The sequence below is a fragment of the Corticium candelabrum genome, chromosome 9, assembly GCF_963422355.1.
Source record: "Corticium candelabrum chromosome 9, ooCorCand1.1, whole genome shotgun sequence".
Taxonomy (NCBI): domain Eukaryota; kingdom Metazoa; phylum Porifera; class Homoscleromorpha; order Homosclerophorida; family Plakinidae; genus Corticium; species Corticium candelabrum.
The window spans coordinates 4,116,175-4,139,272 of record NC_085093.1 but is presented as its reverse complement, the minus strand read 5'-3'; the positions used below and the strand labels follow the sequence as shown (position 1 = coordinate 4,139,272).

Below are 23,098 nucleotides of genomic sequence, written 5' to 3'. Positions count from 1 at the left end.
CTTCTTCATTAAAACAGTATAGCCTTAATTTTGGCTCACCATTCTAAAATCAATAGAAAGTATTAATTAATTAATATATTTTTTCTAAGCTAGAAATTGCAAATGCATTAGAATTTTGCGTTACCTCGCATCTCTAGGTATCCATGCAATACAAATTGGTAGATGCATACAAAACCTTGCGTATAATAATAATCACTAAGAAAAACTTTCCATCGCAGCAACAATTTAGAGCAAACGACACGTACATACATACCATCGGTGCTGTAACAGTAAAGTCTAGGAAACATTCATGAGTTTGATAGTCCACTGATACATCGATGGCAGTTCGCTGACTGTCAGAATAGGCCACATAATGCTCATTCCCGCCTTGCCTGGTGTGCCTGTTGCACAGAAATTGTACAAACGTCATTGCTAATGCTCAAACTGTTAAAGATAAAGTCATCATAAACTGTTCCTTACCAGTCCACTTCAATGATCCTTCATAACCAAGAATGGAGACTGCTGTGGATTGGCTGGGAATCGGGCTGGTGAGATTTAGTGAATTGCCTGTGGGCCAGTCGGTGATGATTGCATAGACAGTCTCTGTGTTTAAAAGTAGAAATCATATACCAGGTAAACAATTTCACTTGGATGTGAATTGACTACAACAATAAGAAAACATAAAATGTGCAATAAATTGCAGTGTGTGTGCGTGCGTGCGTGCGTGCGTGCGTGCGTGTGTGTGTGTGTGTGTGTGTGTGTGTGTGTGTGTGTGTGTGTGTGTGTGTGTGTGTGTGTGTGTGTGTTCATATCTCAGGAGATACAGAACCCTTGGGTGAGTATACAGAGAAAGAAAGAATGAGAAAAAGAAAAAAAGTTATTCAACTCTACTGTATTTCTTTAATTAAGTCATTACAATATTTATGCAAAAGTGCAATATAAATATCTATGCATAGTAACTAGTGGACTACTATAGCAACACGTACTGCTCTGGAGTTTGCTGGCAGTGTAGCGAATTGTGATCGAATCTCTGCGTCCACTCACGTGGCCTTCTTCTGAATCTGGATGCCAGTAGAGGTCAGTTCGACCAAAGCACTGATGTTTATAAGCATCATCAGTACTCTGAACCCACGTGAATGACTTACACCAGGAATTATTCTCACAACTAGAACATGCACAAGACCATCTCATTAAGCAAGTTAACTTTTTACATGCACATGAAGTATAACGCAACAATATTAAAAGCACCTTTTTAAACACTCATTAGCAGTTTCAAATGTACCCAAATATTTGATATTTGATGTATTGCTGTCAGGAGTCACCTGGCCATCTACGTTGTTGGTATTATTGAATACAACCATATGACTCAAATTGACAGGCACTTGTTCCTGTAGCAAATCAGAAGAACCTACTACAATTAGCAATTTCTAAAAAAAAGTTGTCTTACATCTGGTACTTTCCACTTGGTGGTATTGTAAATGCCTTCACCATTGACATCTAACCAAGCTCCTATCTGCAGCAAACGTTCTGCCATGATGTTTGGTATTTTACCATCATAACTGATGCCGACATTCAGACACAAATTGCCTGTATGACAAAGACTCATTATGATATCGTCATTTCTGGTGTGTGCTTTTCAAACAAACCTCCATAAGCAACCGTCTTTGTGAGAAGATCAATCAAATATGAAGCAGTATAGTATTTATCTGGTGGAGTATTCCGATTGTACCCTGATGCATATCAGCAGCAAACATTACACATTTACAAAATTATGTATTTTTGACTATAACTACCATAACTGTGGATATCAATGCCACTGTCTTCTTCCCACTTGTGATCAGCAACTGTGTGTGAACTGTATTCCTCAGTGTAAAAGCCGCCATGTTTTCCTCGGCTGCCCGATCCCCAACGATCATTCACTACAATCTTCTCTTTAACAGGCTAGAATTAAACAACAAGATTTCAATACAAATGTGGTGTACAGGCAATGTAATGATCAAGTATGAATTTACTGATTCATTGTAGAGCCAAGCAAGAAAGTAAGTTGAATTCCAAAAGGAGGGCGGTTTTTCCTTATTTATTATAACAATGCTACAGTATAATGGCTTACGTATAATAGTTCAATTTATCAAAAATACCAATCTCCATCTGTCCACAATATGTCAGGTTCATAGTTGTGAATTAGTTCCATCAACTGTGGTGTCATAACCTATATGATCCCAAACAGACTAAGTTTATCAATTAATTCATTAAAAGCACAAAGTTATTGCCAATGCTTATAAAATGACATTAATACGGCAAATATAAAGAGTGATCAAAATTTACCTCTGTGACATAGAGCTCTGGTTGTGAGCCAACATAAAGAGGATGGTACCTACAAAAGTAAATTTAATATAAATATACACAGAAACAAATCCACAAATAGCCTGCATGGTACTAAATAATTTCTCAATACAAGACAATATGCATTCATCATGTCGTAAAACTAAATATTTAATTACTAAATCAGAGTGTCATTCATAACTGTAGCATATATATCACACAATGCAATGTATAAAAGTTTTAGTTAATTAACAGCTAGTGTATACAGATATGCAACTAAACAGTTACGTACACACACCAATCATAAAGGCTAAAGTACACTCCAGCGTGAAGTCCCTTTGCTCTCAAGGCAGTAGTCAACTCTCCGATAATATCTCGGTGAGGACCAGTGTCTACTGTGTTCCTGTTATAGAACAACCAGCAATTAGAGAATGCATTACAAGCGACTCAATTGATATCGTGTTTCTAACCAGCCCCAACTTGTCTTACTTGGCCAAAGTGTGTACCCATCATGATGTCTACAAAATCCAAACTTGAAGCAAACTTGATAATGACGATTTACTGTTGCCTGTATGCTTACTTAGAGAGAGGTACAAAATACTTGAGACCAGCTTTGTAAAAGATATCTGCCCATTCGTCGGCATCAAATAGTTCTCCTACAGACAGTGAAATATATCAAGACGTAATTGATAAAGAAATATGGTTGTGTTTGAATCAACCTGTAAGCATCGGTAAAAAATCCTCGTACTTGAAATTCTCTCCATACGTTTCTATGCAGAAAGACATGCATAAAAAAACGACTTGCATGTAGCAAGCAATGCTTTAACTATCGCAAATAAATTGTTATAACATTTATACATTATAACATTTATTTCAACTCTAGGTATTTCAACACACAGACAACCAACAAGAAGCAAGCAAAAACAAACAAATTGTTGCAGTAGATTAGAAATTGTTTTAGTAGTTTAGAGTGCACACATTTAAATTGCACTACTGGGGTAAGTCGATTATTGCAATTATCTTTTCAGAATGGAAAATATGGTTGGTCATTGGTCATTGACCGACCACCTGGTGTTCATGACTGACCACAATTTTGCTTCGGTCAGACATGCTACATAACTGATCAAGGTGTAATAGCTAATCATGAGCATGTTGGCGTTAAAAAAACTTATTCAATCTGTTTTGTCCTAAATAGCACCATTCATGTATTCAACATCTGTCTAATATCTAACAGGTGTCTTAGTCTGTCAGTCTATCACAGTATTGTAATTTTGCATTAACAATAATTAATGAACAGTTCAAGTAGGCCGAGAAGGAGTCTACTAGCAGTCTCTGATCTTTTGCCCTAGTCATCATGATCAATATCAATGCAACAAAACAACAGCAAACAAGCACAATTTTATGTGTATATTTTGATAGCAAATAAATACAGTAGTGAATATGATGCAACAAATACAGAAATTGAACTAAACTTGACGTCGATAATTACAAGAAATTTGTGAAATCAAATAAGAATGAATGCCAAAAATGTAAATGTCAGGTCAACCTCTTTTGGTAGAGCACGATGTGTCCAACCAAATATTTTGCCTTATATTCCACTCTGTTGTCATTATTGTTTTGTTGTAATAATTAGTATTTGATATTAAACGTAGTTATAAAATTTGCCTACATAAACTTAATTAATTAATTAAAAGCTAAACATTTACATGCATTCATATTAGTAGTAGTAATCGATTAATTACTGTAATGCCATTGCTGAGTCGGACTGCCTTTACTATTGAGCGCGTGCCAATACCATTCTTCGTACGTTCCCACAGGAGCCCAGGCTGGCACAGAATAGATCCCGTATGATATCATCAGACCAAATTTCACTTCATCAAACCATTCTCTAGTCACATATTAATTAATTAAAGAACAGCACAAAACCGTAGATAGAAAACACAGCAAACCAAGACATAAAAGTAGCTCACGGTATAGGTCTTTTGTCCAGAGAGTCCTGATGTTTGATAGAAAGCGTAGAAGTTAATGTTTAATTTAGAAAGAAAACTCCAGGCTTGTATTTAAGTACGTACCCAGTCTGGAGTGTACTGAGAAAGAGAAAATGCGAAGGTACTCAGCAACAGAAGAGGAAGACGCAGCGCCATCGTGAGTTCCTCCCAGTGCACGTGATCTCCACAGAGCGAGAGGTCTGGACCAAATCAGGAATATGCGAAGTCTCAAGAAAATTATACAGCTCGTAAAATATTTTATGCTTGGTTACCAAAACCCAGCTGTCAACCACTTAGCCGACTGCTGACTGAAAACCGGTCAGTTTAATTTCTAGTGCTTACTTCAACATCCGGGTAGTGCTAGTGTCACGTGTTTTCTACTCCGAGGTCATGTCCCGACGGCATAGAAATGTGCTGCCTGACAACTTGCCGCAGCTGCAGAACCTCATTAAACGAGACCCACAATCATATGAAGAAGAGGCAAGAGTTTAATTTCTAGTATCTAGTAGACGGTTGGCATAATATGGTAGCACGTCTGTCTAGTTCTTGCAGCAGTATCGTCATTATCAGGCGCAGCTTCAAATATTTCAGTTGAAGCCTTCGGACAACTACAAATCTCTGGCTGAAGTTGTCACTTTCATCTGTCAGGTAGAGCTGTCTAGTCGATTAATTAGAAATTAATTATAAATATGTGCACGTGGTTACCTATTTAATTGCTACATATACACATGTACGTATATATAATTATAAAAATATATCAATAAATATACATATTTATCAAATTATAAAAATATATCAATAAATACATTTGCATCAAATTATATAAGTGTGGAAATAATTACATAAAATGAGGAACCGTACATGTCTGAAAAGAGCCTCAGGTGCTTATTTGTTTGGAATAAATCTAACCTCCATTACATTGAATGATCACCCACAGGTCATCTTTTGGGCAAAGGTAGTTAATTGTACGAATCATTGCTGCATTCATCCAGACCATGCCTGATAAAGTTAAGCACAACGAAGATGCAGCACTGTAGACTGGCAGTGCATGCTGACAACAGTCAGATCAAAGTACGCACTTATGCTTTTCATGCACCAGTTCACACTCTACAACTAATAATAAATTAAGAATTAATTAAGGCTGAACTCGATAGCTTTGTTATGTTATACTAGGTTGTTTGTTTTAGGGTGGTGTTTGTTCAAATAGGCTCTTAATTAACAGTGGAGTATCCAGGGTTTGAAAAGGGGTTTCCTATCATAGTTATAACTGCTATGATGCCTAGGAATGGACGACATGCTGATCAAGCATACTAATACTGTTGTCCAACAACGTAACAACATCTCAACACGTTTGGTCTCTCCACTCTTACCTTTTGATATCGAGAATGTGCTTTTTATGAGAGGGGTAAGGGTAACACCCAAGAAAAAAGGAGTTTCTGCCGGGCAATGCGGAAACATATCTGGCTACACCACTGCTTAATCAGGCATATTGATTAATGATTTTAATAAACATATTTCGCCATTTAGTCACCTCAGGACTGTTAATCGAATCGACTCTTTCGGACATTATGGTATTGATTTATGCATCTCAATGTCAGATCCCATACAGTGCAATGAAGCAGATGTCATTTATAATGCACGAGTTCTTTTATTTTGTTTGTTTAAACAAGCTGTAACAAGGAATTCAGGAGTGAAGCAACAGGGTTACAGAACAGAGTACAGATAGTAGAAAGTGTGTGTCTCGGTAAAATGATTGGTCATGCAGCCTTACCATCTTATGCAACTCGCAGTAGGTTGTGAAGGTCTGACATTAAAGGGTTGAAGTTTTAAGTCACTTATGCTGCAAATGAGCCCTGTGCTTTCCGTAGTTGTCTCCCAGTTGAACGTAGAAGCTGGAACACTTTAAAACATACTATTTTAACATACCTGTACTATTGTTACTCATAAGCAAGTAAACAATATGAAATATATGATGTCTAACATAATAATACAAACAATATTGTGTGTTTATGTTTTACGTTTTACTGCGGTACGACATCGTGTATTGTTTCTATATAATATTTTTGTATAACCGTAACCTTCATAGTTTTTCTTAATTGTTAGGTAACACAGTGTTATCCTCAACACTTGGCTGACTTTCCACAAGAGATTATAAATCTATTAAAGCGACATGGCAGACTACTTGACCCTGAGTTGCGAATGGTCAGTGGGAGAGACTTGTTCTTACTTGTATTCTTGCCATTTTTCTTCTTTGCTGTTTTCTGCTTGTAGACACTGTGTCGAGGGCTAATCATGATCAGGAACAAGGGACTTGTGCGTCCCATAAGGTTTCTGATATCCTTTGATAAATTGGCTGCTCAAGCTGACTTGACAACTAAATGTCTCATAGACTATTTGAGTTGTTTTTTGAGCTGTTTCGTTGTCAAGACAAACTGCTTCGTAAAGTGAGTATAGTGTAGCATATGATCAGTGACATTATATTGATACTTATACAATGAGAGGAATTATAAGTGCATTATACTTTCATGGGGGAAGAAAAATAGGTACACATTAAATTTCTATTGCAAAATACGAATTTTGAAGTTCAAATTGATTGATTGATTGTTGCATCAACTTATTGTCTTATCTAACTATAGATTTTAATGAGCAGATAAGGCATTGGGGTGTCGATAACGTGCCATTTGGTGCTTTTATCACATTGTAAGCATGTAAAGAAGGGTAAAAATTGAACTTAAGCTTATTGTTTCTTTACATTTGCTCTTGGTAAACAGGCCAACATTGACGTAAGTAGGATTCAAGAATTTTTATGTATTAAAAATGTTTGCGTATTAACATTATTGTTGATGTAGACCAAAATGCTTATTGTGTATCTATTGAATCAAGTAGGGTTGTCAACAGATTATTACAAAATGAAGGATAGTATTGTCAAACGTGTTGATATATGTTGATATATATATATATATATATATATATATATATATATATATATATATATATATATATATGCTGCGACTCTATGTCTCATCAGTAACCATACATGCATTCATAGATCGTTTGACATAATCATAATGCCATCAAACATATTCAATTTTACTACCCTAAACTAGCAGTATCTTGTGATTCTTTAGGCACTTGTGGCACACAAAAGGGCACCTTCTTGTATATGTACTATGGATGTGTTTTGTATGAAGTCAAATTGAATGACTGTCTTTACAGACATTATATCTGCACATTGTTAGTGACGTCAAGAATATCAATGCAGGTCATAAAGACAATCAACTAAATACTGTGAGTCAAGCTGATCACGCTGATTCATTGCAAGAAAGTCACTTCCTATATTTATTGTTTCTTATTTGTGATGTCGAGCAGCAGTTGCAAAACTTCATGTACACAATGCTGAGAGATAGCAGTTCTGTTGCTGCTAAGATGTCTCTGGTGAGTTGATCAACTGTGTCACAAGTTTACTTATAACTGGTTGGTGTTGTTAGGATGTGCTAACCGACCTGTACAAGAAAAACGTTTGGTAATAATGTTTTCGTTGACAGTTTGCCTGTTTGTCTGTTTGCTTGTTTTGTGGTCAATTGTATAAAGTTTAATAGTAATTTGTGTTGTGTAGGCACGATGCTAGGACTGTGAATGTGCTTTCCACTGCTTGCTTATCTTCTGTGACCAAAGTAGTGTATGTTTGATTGTCTAGATTGTTACGTCCATCTAAACAGTGCAATATGACAGGTGATGGTAGGAGCTATGAAGTTTTTTCTTGGTGCTGATGAGGAAGAAGAAGAAAGTAGCGATAGTGACGAGGTGATGTTACATTGTGGTATTTGAGTATGTGTATGGCTACTCATTGATTGTGTGACAATCATGTGTTTATCCATTGTTTGCACACTCCAGGGTTTGAAAAAATGTGTTTGAATCTGGTCGCCAGTTTGGCCACGTAGAGAAAATGTTAGTCGCCAAACTTTCACTAGTTTCTAGGTCAAAGATTCCAGAAGTAAACTAGACATTAATATAACTGTTGAGATCCTTTCCCAGATTATTATGTTTGACATTAAATTAAGACCTAACTAGGAATTTGCAGTAACATTGGATGAACATTGTAGATAGCAAGTAAACACATCAATCTACAGTATTATGCTTGGGATTCTTTCTATGTAATACTATGAGTATTCATATTTTATCCTAACTTTTAACTAATTGTATAGCTACAACCAAATGAAAATGTGGTTTGTCATCATATCGACATCCTGGCAATCCATCCAATAATACATGAGCATTCTTTGGTTGAGTAGATAAGAGCGTTTCTTCTCTTATGACTCAGTGCCACTATTGTTGTTGAGAACAGTACATCCGGCTACTGCATGTAACCCCACCTGTCTTATGGCTAGCTGTGCTAATCTCTGGAACACAAGTGATAAACTTTTGTTGTTGTAGCACGTGACATCATTCAACATCTAGATTTCAGAACTGGACATGCAGAAACTTTTGTCTGAATGGACTTTCCTACTAGCACTAGGAGACGTACGAGCTCTTGGACGTACCTGGTAGTTCTTCTGATAGAAAGGCACTCAGGCAGCTTGCTGTGAAAAAAGCTGTTTGTTTTGCCACTTCCGACGCCCGCCGTTTGCAAAGATCTACGTAATAGTTTTCATTTGTCTCAATTCAAGATGGTCAGATTCTTCGTTCCCTTGAACAGTGTAGAAAAGGATCTAAATAAGCAGTTGCCGTCACTTTCAACTACGATTGACTGCAGATTTTGTGTTTCATTCAGGAGAAGCTGCTGCACAATGGCGCCTCATCTATGATAGAGCTGTTGACTTGGATTTGCTTGTGTAGCGTACGAAGAATTAGAGTGACCGTGATTGTTTGAAAAATTAAACGCGCCTGCAAGTCTTTCGTTGGGTTTGTCTGGAGCTGATGGCAGGGACCAATGAGATTGGTACAGGCAGTAAAGTCCATAAAAATGATGGTCAACCAGACAATAGCAACAACTCATAATAGATTGCTAGGTGATACGTTGTTACACAATATGTACGAAGGTGCTAAGTAGACGGCCTACTTCGCTTTCATGTGCCACTAAATGGTAGACTTAGAAAGTGGCAACATATTGTAACGCAAAACATATCTGCTGAGCAGATGGTTCGCATCCAAGAGCCACTGCCACAAAAGACTAAAAACTACCAAATATTTTTAGTTGCCAAATTGGCGACCACACCGGTCGTTTAGTCGCCAACACCTAGAAATGGTTGCCATATGGCGACTGGCGACCGGATTTTTGAACTCTGACACTCATACATTTTCTGACACTTTTCTATTGTTTGGCTTCTTTGAATCTGTTTATCTGTCTGTCTGTTTTTGTGTGTCTGTCTGTCTGTATGTCTGTCTGTCTGTCTGTATGTGTGTATGTGTGTACGTATGTATGTATATCTGCCAGACTGTCTGTCTGTCTGTCTGCCTGTCTGTCAATTTCATTTATTGAAACACAAATTCTACGTTACATTTCTAACACTAAATGCAAACAAGCTACTGAGTTCAGCTTAGTTTACTGCAAAGCCACTGTTTGGTAGTTTTTATGTTCTGTCTGTCTGTTTGTCTGTCTGTCTGTGCATGGCTGGATTTTATCTCCACTTCTGCTAAGCACGCTTTAAAAACAAACGAATTTTCTTTAGCGTCTTACCTGAGGTTGGGAGTGGCTCTACCTTTCACCAATTGGATTAAAAAGTGTGATTGTGGTCATGATTGTATGAATACGGATACCATCATTTAACCTGTAAATATAGGGGTGGACCTGTGTGGTCTCACAATTCAGTTCTAAATGGATGGAGTGAGTGCCTGTCTGACCTTCACCTTTCCCATCAAACAGAACCAAGACATCAATACATCAATACTGAAGACCGTCCAGACATTACAATGTTTGATCCAAATACTGGACATAATTTGGATTTTGATGTGTCCCTGACTAATCCATGGAGTCAGGACATTATTGGGAAGGCTTGCAAGGAAATGGTCATGCTGCCGCGACAAGAGAAGAAAAGAAAATGAAAAAATATTTAGAAGAGCTTGTTCCAGGAGGATATGTATCAAGGTGTGTTCCTCTTGTGATAGAACATTTTGGGAGGTGGGGCACAAAGGCAGAGAATTTTTTGCAGCATTTGTCACAACAGTCAGCAAATCCAGAAGCCCATTTTAATGCTTTCATGTTCATGTCGTATAGGAGAAAAAGATTTTCTACAATTCTGCAAAGATGCAATGCCAAAGTTATCCTTAGAAAACTTTCAAAACTGTCGCCTAATCATGGTGATTTAGATAGATTATTTGATTTTGACATTTTGAAGTCAAGTCCATTAGTTAATGACTTTGTTGTTTGCAAGGACTGATGTGTATTTAAAAAATCCTAGTATATGTACAAGTAGAATCTGTATGAGAATAAATTATCTGTCTGTCTGTCTGTCTGTCTGTCTGTTTGTCGTTTGATCTGTTTATCTGTCTGCCTGTCTGTTTGTTTGTTTCACTTTATGTGTTTCAGTTTTTAATGTGTGGGAGTGTGCAATGTTATGTGCATGTACATGTTGCTGGTGTTAAAGTCCAGATCTTTAGTTTGTGCTAGAGCTGGCAGCAATGTTATTAAGTGTAGCATAATGCCATTTATTGTATGCAATTGTATGGAAGACGATAGCAAACTGTTTACCTGTTCATCCATCTAACCACCCATGTGCTATGTACGGATCATATGTCTCTGTGTTACCTTTCTGATGGTGTACGTATCTTTTCTTGTGTACTATGGGTCTGATCTCTTTTTTTCAGGATAAGCCAACAGCCAAAGAGCTCGTGTTCAAAGACAGAGTAAACAAGAAAACACGCAAAAGAAAGAGAAAGCTTGATAAGGCCATGACTGTCCTGAAGGTATCACATTATGCATCTTTACATAGTGCGTTTATTCAGTGTTTCTATTGTTCATCAGAGGCACAAAAAGAAGAGAAAACGTTCTGATACATCCAGTTTCTCCGCTTTACATTTGCTGTATGATCCTCAAGGTACAAAGGAGTTGAGGCTGGCATACTATCTTTTTTAACGGAATGACTTGTTGTTATAAGGTTTTTATCTTCAAGCATGAATGTGGGGGCTTCTTTTAAGGGGGTGCCTTAATTGGGTGTTTTTGGTAAACCATTACCATCAAAGATTTGCATGTGGACTACCTCTGGTTAATCTATAGTGCTGAGACAAGTGCAAACAATTGTTAGTCTCGATCTTGAATGTCTGTCACTGTTTCATGCCATTTATAGACACATGCAGATTGGTTTATTGAAGCATGTTGATCTATTTACGAACGTAGGGCCATTTTAGAAAAAACGTTACATTGTTGCTGTTTGATACTCTTATTATGGTTAGATCATGTTGTGTCATATAAGAAAAAGCATATTTAGTCCTACACCAAGCACATGCACGCACGCACACACACACACACACACACACACACACACACACACACACACACACACACACACACACACACACACACACACACACCCACACGAGCAAGTGCACGCATGTATGTGTATGCATAACTTGACAGAGAAGTAGGTTGTTATGCATTTGAGGTGTAACAGAACTACTGTGTAACTCATTTACATCTTATTGACAATCGAATACCAAGACTGTATACCTGTTCTTGGAATCGTCTTCTTTAAAGGTTTTTGTTTTGTATGTTTGCATGTTTTATATCTGACTATGAGAAGACGACAGTTTTGTACTGTTGTGTTTATTGACAACACATTCCTTGTGTAGTGCGTCACACAGCATAGGCATTTAATATGGAAATCAAGTTTTAGTAAAAAATTTGGAGAGACAAGAAAGTTTAGAATAAATGCATTGTGTATGTCACTGTGGAGTAAAATATCGAATGTCTACTTGTTAGATGAGTGTTTTCGATCTTCTTTCTGCCATAGATTTTGCTGAAAAGTTGTTTAAACATCTGGAGAAATCAAAAGAACGATTTGAAGTCAAGCTGATGATGCTAAACCTCATCAGTCGCCTCATTGGCGTTCACAAGGTAGACTACCTCTTGTCATGTGTTGTGTCTTAAATATTTTAATATCTATTTTGATGCATTAGCTTTTCCTATTTAATTTTTATCCATTTATTCAAAGATTTTTGCAGCCACATCAGAGAGGTGAACTCGAAGTTGAGATCGAATTTTTGTGTGTCTGTTTATTGAGTTTATATCATTTAGAAGTCACTAAGCTGTTGATGTACAGTGCACAGGCTTGTCATGACCTTGTGCCATCCGAGGTTGAATTTGACGCTTTCGGTGTTTTGATATGTGTGTGTGTTAGTAGTTGGGTTTGGTTTAGGTGGCAGAGCCGGCACTGATGGCTGTTGTTAACAACTTTATTACTGAGAGAAATTCAAGTGAAGTGATGGCTGTGGGGTAATACAGTTGTTGTATGTGGTAGACATGTGCTTATGTATGGGCACATGTGCGCACACTGACACACGCATGCACGCACACACACACACACACACACACACACACACACACACACACACACACACACACACACACACACACACACACACACACACACACACACACACACACACACACACACACACACACACACACAGACACACCACCGGCGTAGCATCGAGGGGATGGGGAGGCTATAGTCGCCCACATTTTGGACATGTCACTTTGTTTCAAGCAAAACTATAATTTTAAGTTACTAAACAGTGACAGTCTGCTTAATCTCAGAGTAGTATGTTGACGATCGATGACGTTAATTAATTGACTATATCTCTTTGACAATACACATCATCATTTCAGTATGATAAACCAGTGCCAAGAAGTCGTGGACACGTAAAGTGCACACGACCATTACTTATTTGAGGTGTTTACTACGCCATCCAGCAATGGTAGAGTCAAAGAAGACCGCATCAAAAAGGCATGCAGAAGCCTATCCATCAGTTACTTTTCAAGTAAGTCTAGTTAAGGTCGACAACCCGATTGACCGGAGAATGGAATCTCCTGTGGCTCCACTATATAGCTACATAATGATTTGCTTGCACTCCACGGTACTTTCTCCACATGTTGTTCTAGCTAACTCTATAGCTATAGACCTATATTGCTTGCTATATTACGAAATGCTAAAATTGGTCAATGCTGTTTGCACTGTATTGGTCTTCTAGATTCTATTGTCATCGATATGCCATTTAATTTAACGATTGCAGCGAGCCATGAAAACCATATTAGCACGGACTGTAACAGTGTTTCCACTTCTTTATATGCACACTGACGGCTGCAGTTTATTTATAACCTGAAATTGATACTAAATTACTTAGATGCCTACAAATTGCGAGCTGAAGATTTAGAAAAGTAGAAAATGGGCGTGGCTTTGCATGTGAGAAATGACCATGGTTTGCGGTCTAATTTATTCGCACCCCAAACTTGAGGACCACACTATGCCGGTGCACACACACACACACACACACACACACACACACACACACACACACACACACACACACACACACACACACACACACAAACACGATAGTAATGGAGTCTGGTTTAGTCTTAATGCAGTTCGTGAAATGTGCGGACGTTGTCCATTGATTATGAAGGAGGATCTGTTGCGGGATCTGGCTCAGTACAAGTCACATAGGAGCAAAAGTATTAATTGCCCAAGACTTGTGATTCATTAATTTTGTGATTTTTCTTATTTGTTTGTAAGATGTAGTCATGGCCGCTCGTTCACTTATTCAACTGTACAGAGACATTCATCCAGATTTGTTACACAAGAAAGATCGAGTTTGCTTTTTTGGTTAGATCATCTATATTGCCCTGTCTAATGCAAAGTGACTGTTTATAGGGTCGTCCCACTGAAGCAGCTGTAGGTAGAAAGCCTTTGCAATATGGAGAAGTGGCAGCAACATCGTTTGTACCAGGGACAGAGGTTTGAATGAAGAACTGTACATAGTAATAGGAACACTGTTATTGGTGTAGCAATGAACTTTTTGACAGAGGGCATGTAATGTGTGTGCATGTGTGTGTGTGTGTGTGTGTGTGTGTGTGTGTGTGTGTGTGTGTGTGTGTGTGTGTGTGTGTGTGTGTGTGATGTGGTGCGATAGCTCAGTTGGGTAGAGAGTCATCTTATGGAGTGTTTACATCCGGAACCTTGAAGGGTTGCAAGTTCAAGTCACAGTGATGGCGAGCTATGGCATAATTTGCTTAAGCAAGAAACTAACACACATTTGCTTCTCTCGACTCAGGAGTATAAAATGAGTACCTGGTCATTGACTGGGGTCCTAAGCGGCCATCGGCTGTGACATGACATCAGCCACTGGGGTCCTCGTGAGACTTCGGGTGCTCACACCACTGTTGGCATCACAAATCGGTGCTCCTGCGAGTGCGTGGCCCGGCTCTAGGAGTTTGCTATTACAGGCCCAGAGTTCCCTGAGTAGCACACAGGGCCCAGCTTAACAGCTAGGGGCATGACCTCTTGAGAGGCAGCTCCTGACAGTTAGGATTTTTAGGTGTGTGTGTGTGTGTGTGTGTGTGTGTGTGTGTGTGTGTGTGTGTGTGTGTGTGTGTGTGTGTGTGTGTGTGTGTGTGTGTGTGTGTGTGTGTGTGTGCATCTGTCCTCTGTTTAGAAGTTTGAGGCTATGTTGTTGACTGTAATGTTGCTCTGTTGTTGCTGCTAGCTGTTAACTAAAAAGGATATGAAACATGATGAAACAAATGAAGGTATTTGGTTTCTTTGTTTGACAAATTGTTAGATTGCTCTGTGTGTGTGTGTGTGTGTGTGTGTGTGTGTGTGTGTGTGTGTGTCTGTGTGTGTGTGCATGCATGCACAATCAAGGTTCCTGCTGTATTTTCTAGTTCATATCAGTGATGATGACGAATTGGCACAAAGCGATGAAGAGTGGCAGTCCATAAGCGACTCAGGAGATGAAATCATTCTCAACGATGACACCTCAGATGAAGCAGACAACAATGAAGAAGAGGACATTCAAACTGACAGTGAAGACACTAAAAACGAACAAGAAGACAAAGACGAAACAGAAACAGAAACCATAGTGGAACCAACACAACACGTTGCTGCAGAAGAGATCAGTCAAATGAGAGTAAGTATGTATGTGTACAGATCCAATTTATTGTTTAGTCAAAGTTTCCTTTCAGTACGTACTTGCTGTAGTGCATGGTGTAACGTCTATTGGTATTCTACGTATCACTCTACTGCGCATACTCATAATCTATGACATCACATGACTATGCTACACATGGCAGTGTATGCCAGTGCTGCCTCCATTGGTGAGTCCCACCTGGTTTCATTTGTGGACTTCAACAAACAAGAATGTGACAACTGTAGTTGTTGTTGCCAGAATGAGTTTTCCACATTGATGTAGAGCAGGCAAAATGTAGGAAACCAATGACTTGTGTTCAATACTGTAAAACCAGAAATTCATGCGACCCTAATACATTTATTAAGTATTAATACAAATACCCTAATACAAATGTATTGTGCAAATTTGCTCAAACAAGCGGCTTCAAAATTGCTATGCAGTTATCGTTTGTGTGATATCAAGACAGCTTGAATATCTACTCAAGTATACTGGTAACAGTTTTATGTTGATCAATCAACAGAGGCGGGGAGCACTGGGGCACGTGCCCCCTCAACTTTTCCAGCAGTCAAGTGACGTGCTAATACCCGTATATAAGGATGACAGACGTACAAACTAACACTAACATGACACAGTATTACTGTACTACGTAATGTTAATGTTGGTTTCCTGTCTTTCGCGGTATAGCATGCATATACATATATTATTACTTAATAATACATTTAGCCTTGTTGTGCAGAGCCACGTTGTCTTAGGCAAATGTGTGCCCCCTCAACCAAGTCTAGGTTCCTACGCCTATGAATCACCACCATAACAGCAACTTACTATAACAAGAAAGAATATGCATACAATAAACGTTTGCTGCCTGTACATCTTCATTTGTACGTGTGGGGAGAAATGTGCCTTTATCTTTTAATAAACTATGACGAGCAATTGAAATAGTCTGAGATCATAGCGTTCACAGATTTACAAGAAACAATGAGAGAAAGATGGAATGAATATGCATGCACATATCTATGCACATGATTCGCACGAGTTAAATCATTGCACGAATTTTTGGTTTTATGGTAATTAGATGAGATATAGAATGTTGCATGTTTAAATTATAGATGATATTGAAGTTTTGGGACATCACTTTTTGACACTTTATTGTCATTAATAAGCCTGTCTGGACATCATAGTGCAAAGGCAAATGTTTTCTTGTGGTTGTTGTGCCTTGTTTCTGATGTTTTTTGCTTCTTGTAGCTGTTGACACAGGAAGACTTTAAGGTTATTCGTAAGAGACAACTGGAGAAGGAAATAGAACCACGGCTGGCAAAGAAACGTAAGATGATAAACCTTGACACGGAGGACAGAACAAGGTCTAGTTGTACTGAACTGAGAGCTTGGAAAGCGTTTTGTGACAACTTTGTGGCTGTAGAGGCGAATTTGTGTCGCTGGAAAATATAGAGAGGGTACACAAGAGTGCAAAGCTGGACAAGCAAGCCAGACTTGCTAGCATTATGGTAAGATGTGCGCGTGCACACACACACACACACACACAAACACACACACACACACACACACACACACACACACACACACACACACACACACACAACACACACACAAACACACACACACACACACACACACACACACACACACACACACACACACACACACACACACACACACACGTGCGCACACAAACACACACACACACACACGTGCGCACACAAACACACACACACACACACACACACACACACACACACACACACACAACATCCAGTTCACTGCTGCTTGACATTGCATTGCTGTGTTACCATAGGCAGGAAGGGAGGGTCGCCCAAAGTACAAAGGTGGCAGGAAACGCCGAAACGAATTTGCAAGCACGTCACACAAAGACAAGCAGAAATCAAAAAACTTCATGATGATGAAAACAACTCGTAAAGTGAAGCGAAAGTCTCGACGGTCGTTCAGAGAGAAACAGGTGAGAAGTCGGCCTTACTAGTAGAAGTCCATAGTGTACGATATTCACTCTTTGTACTCTCTAAAGATTGCTCTGAGAAACTCACTCATGAAGACCAAGAGATCCAATAAACGGAAACATTGAGGTACAAATGTTATAGGTTGTAAGTAAATGATTACTATATAAACAAAAATGGAAGATATACAGACTTTTGTGAAGGCAATTCAAACTGGACACAAACAGCATTTACAAACTAGAAGCCATTAATGATGGGATTACACAACCCGCATGCCAACTGTAAAGTGCACGTGTTTTTGTTTGGGTGACCTTGACCTTGACCCTGAGTACCATTTTCGAACTCATCCAAGATTTTGGCAAGGTCTTCGTATTCTGAAAATGTTTTAGATGTTGCTGTTATCATTATTGTGATAGGACAAAGTGGTTAGCTATTTGCTATAGTATTGTAGCTTAAATTTGAAAATATGTATTGGACAGACAAACAGACAGATTCAATTGCAGAAAATGTAGTAGAGTTTTGAGAACACTATTAGCGATCAGTAGTTTGTGTTTCATTGTAATAGCTGTGATTTATGAAATATACATGTACTACCATTGACAAACAGACGGACGGACAGACAGACAAACAGACAGGCAGACAGAATGAATGGCTGTAGTTGTAATGATGGAGTGATACTTGGAAAATTGCAGAAGATAACAGGAGGTCGGGGAGATGGGGTCATAGGTGAAGAATTGGATGTGCAATAATGAATATAGTTAGTTAATTACATACAGTTGAGTAGTAGTTGACTCTTTGTGTTTGATCTAAATGGCATAGGCAGTTTAGTCATTTTCTAGAGACAAGAATTAATGTATATTGATGTTTGTAATTTGTAATTGTGCTTAAAATGTATTGAAAAAGTCAAGACACACAAACACACAGACAAACACCTGAAAACATTACAACCTCGCTCCACTGTGATATAGATTGCAACTAACAGACAGCGGGATTTTTTCATTGGGCCAGACTGTCCTCATAGCAATAACTATTGTTTGTGGCCTCTCCTACACTCTCGTGTGTTACTGAAAGATTCTCTTGCCATCCTTGGGTGGCATCATTCCCAGATTTATGTTCCTCTGCTGCATGCTGTGACAGAGAGGAGAATCTGGAATGACCAACGCAAGACCCATTTGTTTAATACATACGGTCAATTCAGAGTTATTCGACCCTCACCACTACCACTAGTACTGAGACTTGGTGTAAAATATTGATCACCACAAAGTAAATGTAAAGCAGCTTGGCCGGTCAAAAATGTTTCTAGAAGCTACGATTGTTGATGTAGGATTACTGGGTCGCAAAGACAAAAGACGTGTTATGAATTTAGTGTGAAACGTCAGCAGAGTAAAAAAGATTGTAAAGTTATGGCAACATTCAGTAAATGCTGTAACAGGGACAGCTGTAAACAGATGTCCATCTCACTGAAAACAGACATGGTAGAGAAGTGAAGAGTCCCTCGTGTCCACCATCCTCCCAACCCCTAAACTTGCCTAACACATTCACCCCACCTTCTGGTGTATGATAGCAGTACAGTCAGCCTATAATGAGGCCTTGTGGTTCTCTGTTTATGTATACATAGCTGTTTGACTGTAATCTGGTCTCTTTGAGTTCCTACATGATGTCATTCGATGCTATTTTCCTTGTAACTGTCTATTTTCCCTCAAAGATTACAAGAAACCAAACGATTTCTCTGCTGTTTGTCTGTTATGAATTTGATGTTGACCAACAACTACACTTATACATCTCAAAGCTAATCAATTTACTAGTATATTGAGACCAAATTGATTGACTTTTTAGCAGCTAGTGAGCCCATGGCTGGACCTGGAATACGTCTTCAATGACGAGCTGTTAGACTCACCAGTCTGTCTCTCTTTGCCCAACATAACGTTTCAATCAAGTGGGCCTGCCACACGCCTATTCAAACATACCATATACAGTACAACCCCAATTATCCAGAAATTTCGATAAATTTAATTTCGCCCCAAAAGCACGAGTCTTTCACGTGTTTCCCACGTGACATCATCACAACATGAAAACCTGTGAACCTACAGGGGTGCCCATCTGGCACTACTTTTACAGCGCCAGAGTAGCACCAAGACTGTAGTAATGCTTTGGCATGCCCATTACCAATAATTGTGTGCAGTATTGGTATGTCAGTATGTCAAAGCGAAGAACGATTGACTCCTGCCGGCCAAGCAAAAGTAGGTCTGCTGACTCTGGTCCTGATACGCAGACAGCGGGTCCTGATACGCAGACAACGGCTCCCATACATTTTACATACTTTAAACAAACAAGCAAGAACACACACACACACACACACACACACACACACACACACACACACACACACACACACACACACACACACACACTTTACCAGTATGTGTGAGAGTGTCCCTTGAGTCAAAGTAAGTGCAGAGCCAAGTACATTTTTGGCGCTGCATTCAAACTTGGGCTCCCCTGACCATAAAAACACGTTGAGTCATTGTTAACCTAATATTGCTGTACAATTAATTAAAAATATTTGTTCATTATGTCCTTGACTGAGCCTCAAGGAAGTCACCACACCATCATTTCATTTATTCGGACAATTTGGCTTCCACCGAAAAAGTCCGAATAATTGGGTTTATGTACTGTGTACTGCAAGGGAGGCCTACGTTGTGACCACGGGTTTGTGACTGCTAATTATCTTATTCTCTGCAGACAACATCGCGTAGAAAGATAATACAGTCAGCAAATGGCAAAAATAAAAATATCCATCACATTGTTGAAAATTTGCACTCGTTATCTACCAGTATCGTCACATATGAAGGAAGTCTTGCGAAATTATGCTAAACACTTAGGACTATATGGGAAAGGAACATCAGTAGCTCGTTCTGTGTCATGGAGTTAAACTCAAATTGTGAATCGTATGAGCGACATACATAATCCAGATACTGGCTTCGAGCAGTAGTGCAGACAGTTAGACCGTACAGCCTTCGGCCGTCACTTCGACTCTCACTTCTTCACTCGAAACTTGCACCTGCTCTGCAAAGGCAGGCGAGTGAGGCGTGAGGTTGAGACTGCTGTCTGTAGTCGTCGTGGCCAACAGTTCAGCGGCTGCTATGACACCTTCGACTATCACCTCTCCATGTACTGCAGGCATGACTATCGTTACCGGCTGTGACGTCTGCACGATGGCCTGACTTTGTTCAGGTTGAGGTTTAGATTCCTGAGTTTGTGATTGTGACTGTGATTGTGATAATGTCGTCTCTAGAAGTTGAGGCGTGTCCGCCCGTTGGCGGCGACGCTCATGCATCTTCAAATGCCTGTGCAGCTCATCGGAACGAGTGAAGCGTTTCTGACAGTCAACTAGTGGACACTGGTACGGCTTTTCACCAGTGTGGGTACGTTTATGGGACGCTAAGTGGTCTGAACGAGAAAATGCACGATTGCATTGGTCACACACGTGAGGCTTGAAGCCACTGGAATAAACATAAAACTGTTACTTGTGTAAAATTATAGTAACGAGTCAAACATAGGAGAACTAAACAGACTACAGCTGCTTACCACATAAACTGTAGAAAGTCTTATGTCCTTCTTACTGTGTACGTTAGGTTAGTCTTATCTTAGTCTTTATCTACTCTATCTACTCGTATAGACAAGTTTGATGTTATTGAGATTGAGATGAGACCATTGACATAATCTGTAAGATCTAATGTCTTTGGCCACTGTCTTCACTGGTGTGTCAGTGTGTGTGTGTGTGTGTGTGTGTGTGTGTGTGCGTGCGCGTGCGTGTGTCAGTGTGTGTGTGTGTGTGTGTGTGTGTGTGTGTGTGCGCACGTGTCAGTGTGTGTGTGTGTGTGTGTGTGTGCGTGCGCGCGTGTGCGTCAGTGTGTGGTGTGTGTGTGTGTGTGTGTCAGTGTGTGTGTGTGTGTGTGCGTGCGTGCGCGCACGAGAGAGAGAGAGAGAGAGAGAGAGAGAGAGAGAGAGAGAGCACGTGTACAAGCACTCATATTTACCCACCAATATCTAGCAATCTTTACACCCTCAAACAATCCCTTGATCACACCTCAACCTCCTTTCAAACAATTCCCCATACACTCACTCTAACAGATCACCCTCCTCACACCACATCACAATAAGTCCCAGTATTCTCTCCCAATTTCCACATTGTAGTCTTTCCTTCCTACAGTGACAACACCCTAACCACAAGATAGGAAACCAAAACAACAACTTTCCTCTCCCCCTCTCCTACAAGCATGAATCACCAAAGTATTTCAATTAATTTTAACAATTGATTTGAATTGATCCACACCCTTTACCTTCCCCCTACACACACACACACATTCACATTTTAGTGTCTATCTCTGCATTCTATTTTGGTAAACGCACCAACCTAAATACTGTGGTAGACAATATTCCCACAGCACAATATATCATATCTATATCTATATCTATATCCTGTTTCAATACACTGTCTATACATTTTTACACCACTGTACATCACCCTAAACCTTCTAATAACATCATCCACAGCAAAATCAACCAATCGATCCAACCGACATCACTAAGAGCGAAAACTCACGCTTGCGTCATTAGCAACACAACCACACTGAGACAATACAGAGACAATACAAAAGCATGCGCGTGGGCGTGGTGTCACCCCATCCCGACAACACAACACGCCCTCCAATAACAACAACCTTCCTGGACGGATAGATCACGAAAGCGACCACCAATAGCTCATCACCCGATTCAAACCACTCTCGCATCTCTCAAACCTCCACAAGACGAATGTAGCAATACAACCAACCAGACACACCCATACAGCCGGGCCACGCCCCCTTTCTCATTACATCTACAGTACACACTCAACGAGCAGACAGACAGGCTGAGCTCACTTGTGCTTCCTCTTGTGTCTCGTCAGCTCGTCGCTGCGCGTGAAGCGGCGCCCGCAGTCGGGAAAGTCGCACACGAACGGGCGCTCGCCCGTGTGCGTGCGGTAGTGCGAGGCAACGTGCGACGACTTGCTGTACAACTTGCCGCAGTCGGGATACGAACACATATACTGTCGCACACCCTGTTTGATATACGCCGACCCGCCGCTCTTCCCGCCATCCTTCTCCCCGTCACTACTCGGGTCGGGGTTCCCTCGATGAGACTCGCTCGCGTTCATCTTTCGCGCTCCGTTGATACTCACAGGCACACTCAACGCGCTCGTTCCCGCCAACTGTCCAAGAATCGATGCAGCCTCGAGGTCTCGTTCGACCATGCCAATTCCGACAACTAGAGCTTTGTTGGGCTGGCACACGAGAGGAGAGCTCATGCCTAGGACAAAGACGGGGCTGAGCTAGCGAGTAGGGGTGGTGCTGGCTGCCTGCCACTCAATATGCTTGGTCTAACCGTTACCTCATCAAGTAGAACGCATGCTTCCTGGCGCGATGCGTAACCTCAGAGTAGGCGTGGGTCTCTTCGTCGTCTCGCTTGCGCGCGCTGCGATCACTGATTACTTCACGTCCGTCGGTGTCGTCTGATTCTGATTGGACGGTGAGTAGACGAAACGGAAATGTGGTGGTAGCCCGCGCGACAATGACCAGAGTTGATCACGTGATGACCGAGTAGAGATGGAATTGAATTTAATGATATATACGGGACTTTGATATTTATTTTTGGTAGGTATAGAGTCTATTAATTTTA

At 40.0% G+C, this 23,098-nt stretch overlaps 3 protein-coding genes across 5 annotated transcripts; 1 reads left to right on the top strand and 2 right to left on the bottom strand.

Moving 5' to 3' along the window:
* Positions 1–60: 60 nt before the first annotated feature.
* On the bottom strand, positions 61–4,474 carry LOC134184428 (alpha-L-fucosidase-like). The gene is made up of 17 exons (XM_062652113.1): positions 4,374–4,474; positions 4,272–4,297; positions 4,044–4,189; positions 3,021–3,071; positions 2,882–2,957; positions 2,772–2,819; positions 2,600–2,704; positions 2,305–2,353; positions 2,118–2,188; positions 1,992–2,052; positions 1,773–1,920; positions 1,626–1,709; positions 1,427–1,566; positions 1,228–1,367; positions 966–1,144; positions 460–582; positions 61–380 (listed from the first exon to the last, which is right to left on the bottom strand). The coding sequence occupies exons 1-17, from the start codon at positions 4,443–4,445 to the stop codon at positions 277–279; spliced, it is 1,623 nt and encodes a 540-aa protein (XP_062508097.1). The 5' UTR covers positions 4,446–4,474; the 3' UTR covers positions 61–276.
* Positions 4,475–4,667: 193 nt separating this feature from the next.
* LOC134183900 (protein SDA1 homolog) lies at positions 4,668–18,660 on the top strand. Of its 2 annotated transcripts, XM_062651482.1 has the most exons (25): positions 4,668–4,769; positions 4,833–4,937; positions 6,393–6,491; positions 6,561–6,616; positions 6,679–6,733; positions 7,506–7,577; positions 7,659–7,724; positions 7,778–7,812; positions 7,906–7,963; positions 8,022–8,093; positions 11,094–11,192; positions 11,251–11,323; positions 12,236–12,339; positions 12,402–12,459; positions 12,520–12,578; positions 12,641–12,717; positions 13,862–13,959; positions 14,021–14,097; positions 14,159–14,242; positions 14,991–15,033; positions 15,169–15,413; positions 16,656–16,771; positions 16,831–16,915; positions 17,224–17,385; positions 17,452–18,660. In XM_062651482.1, exons 1-25 carry the CDS (start codon positions 4,680–4,682, stop codon positions 17,506–17,508), a joined length of 2,145 nt encoding a protein of 714 aa, XP_062507466.1. In that variant the 5' UTR covers positions 4,668–4,679; the 3' UTR covers positions 17,509–18,660. The 2 variants fall into 2 exon arrangements, with proteins under 2 accessions (XP_062507466.1, XP_062507467.1); XM_062651483.1 differs by lacking the exons at positions 16,831–16,915; positions 17,224–17,385; positions 17,452–18,660 and adding an exon at positions 16,520–16,598 and having other exon boundaries at positions 16,656–16,720.
* Positions 18,661–20,090: 1,430 nt separating this feature from the next.
* Positions 20,091–22,999, bottom strand: LOC134183901 (zinc finger protein 697-like). Of its 2 annotated transcripts, XM_062651484.1 has the most exons (3): positions 22,811–22,999; positions 22,303–22,729; positions 20,091–20,883 (listed from the first exon to the last, which is right to left on the bottom strand). In XM_062651484.1, the coding sequence occupies exons 2-3, from the start codon at positions 22,725–22,727 to the stop codon at positions 20,382–20,384; spliced, it is 927 nt and encodes a 308-aa protein (XP_062507468.1). In that variant the 5' UTR covers positions 22,728–22,729; positions 22,811–22,999; the 3' UTR covers positions 20,091–20,381. The 2 variants fall into 2 exon arrangements, with proteins under 2 accessions (XP_062507468.1, XP_062507469.1); XM_062651485.1 differs by lacking the exon at positions 22,811–22,999 and having other exon boundaries at positions 22,303–22,804.
* Positions 23,000–23,098: the final 99 nt, after the last annotated feature.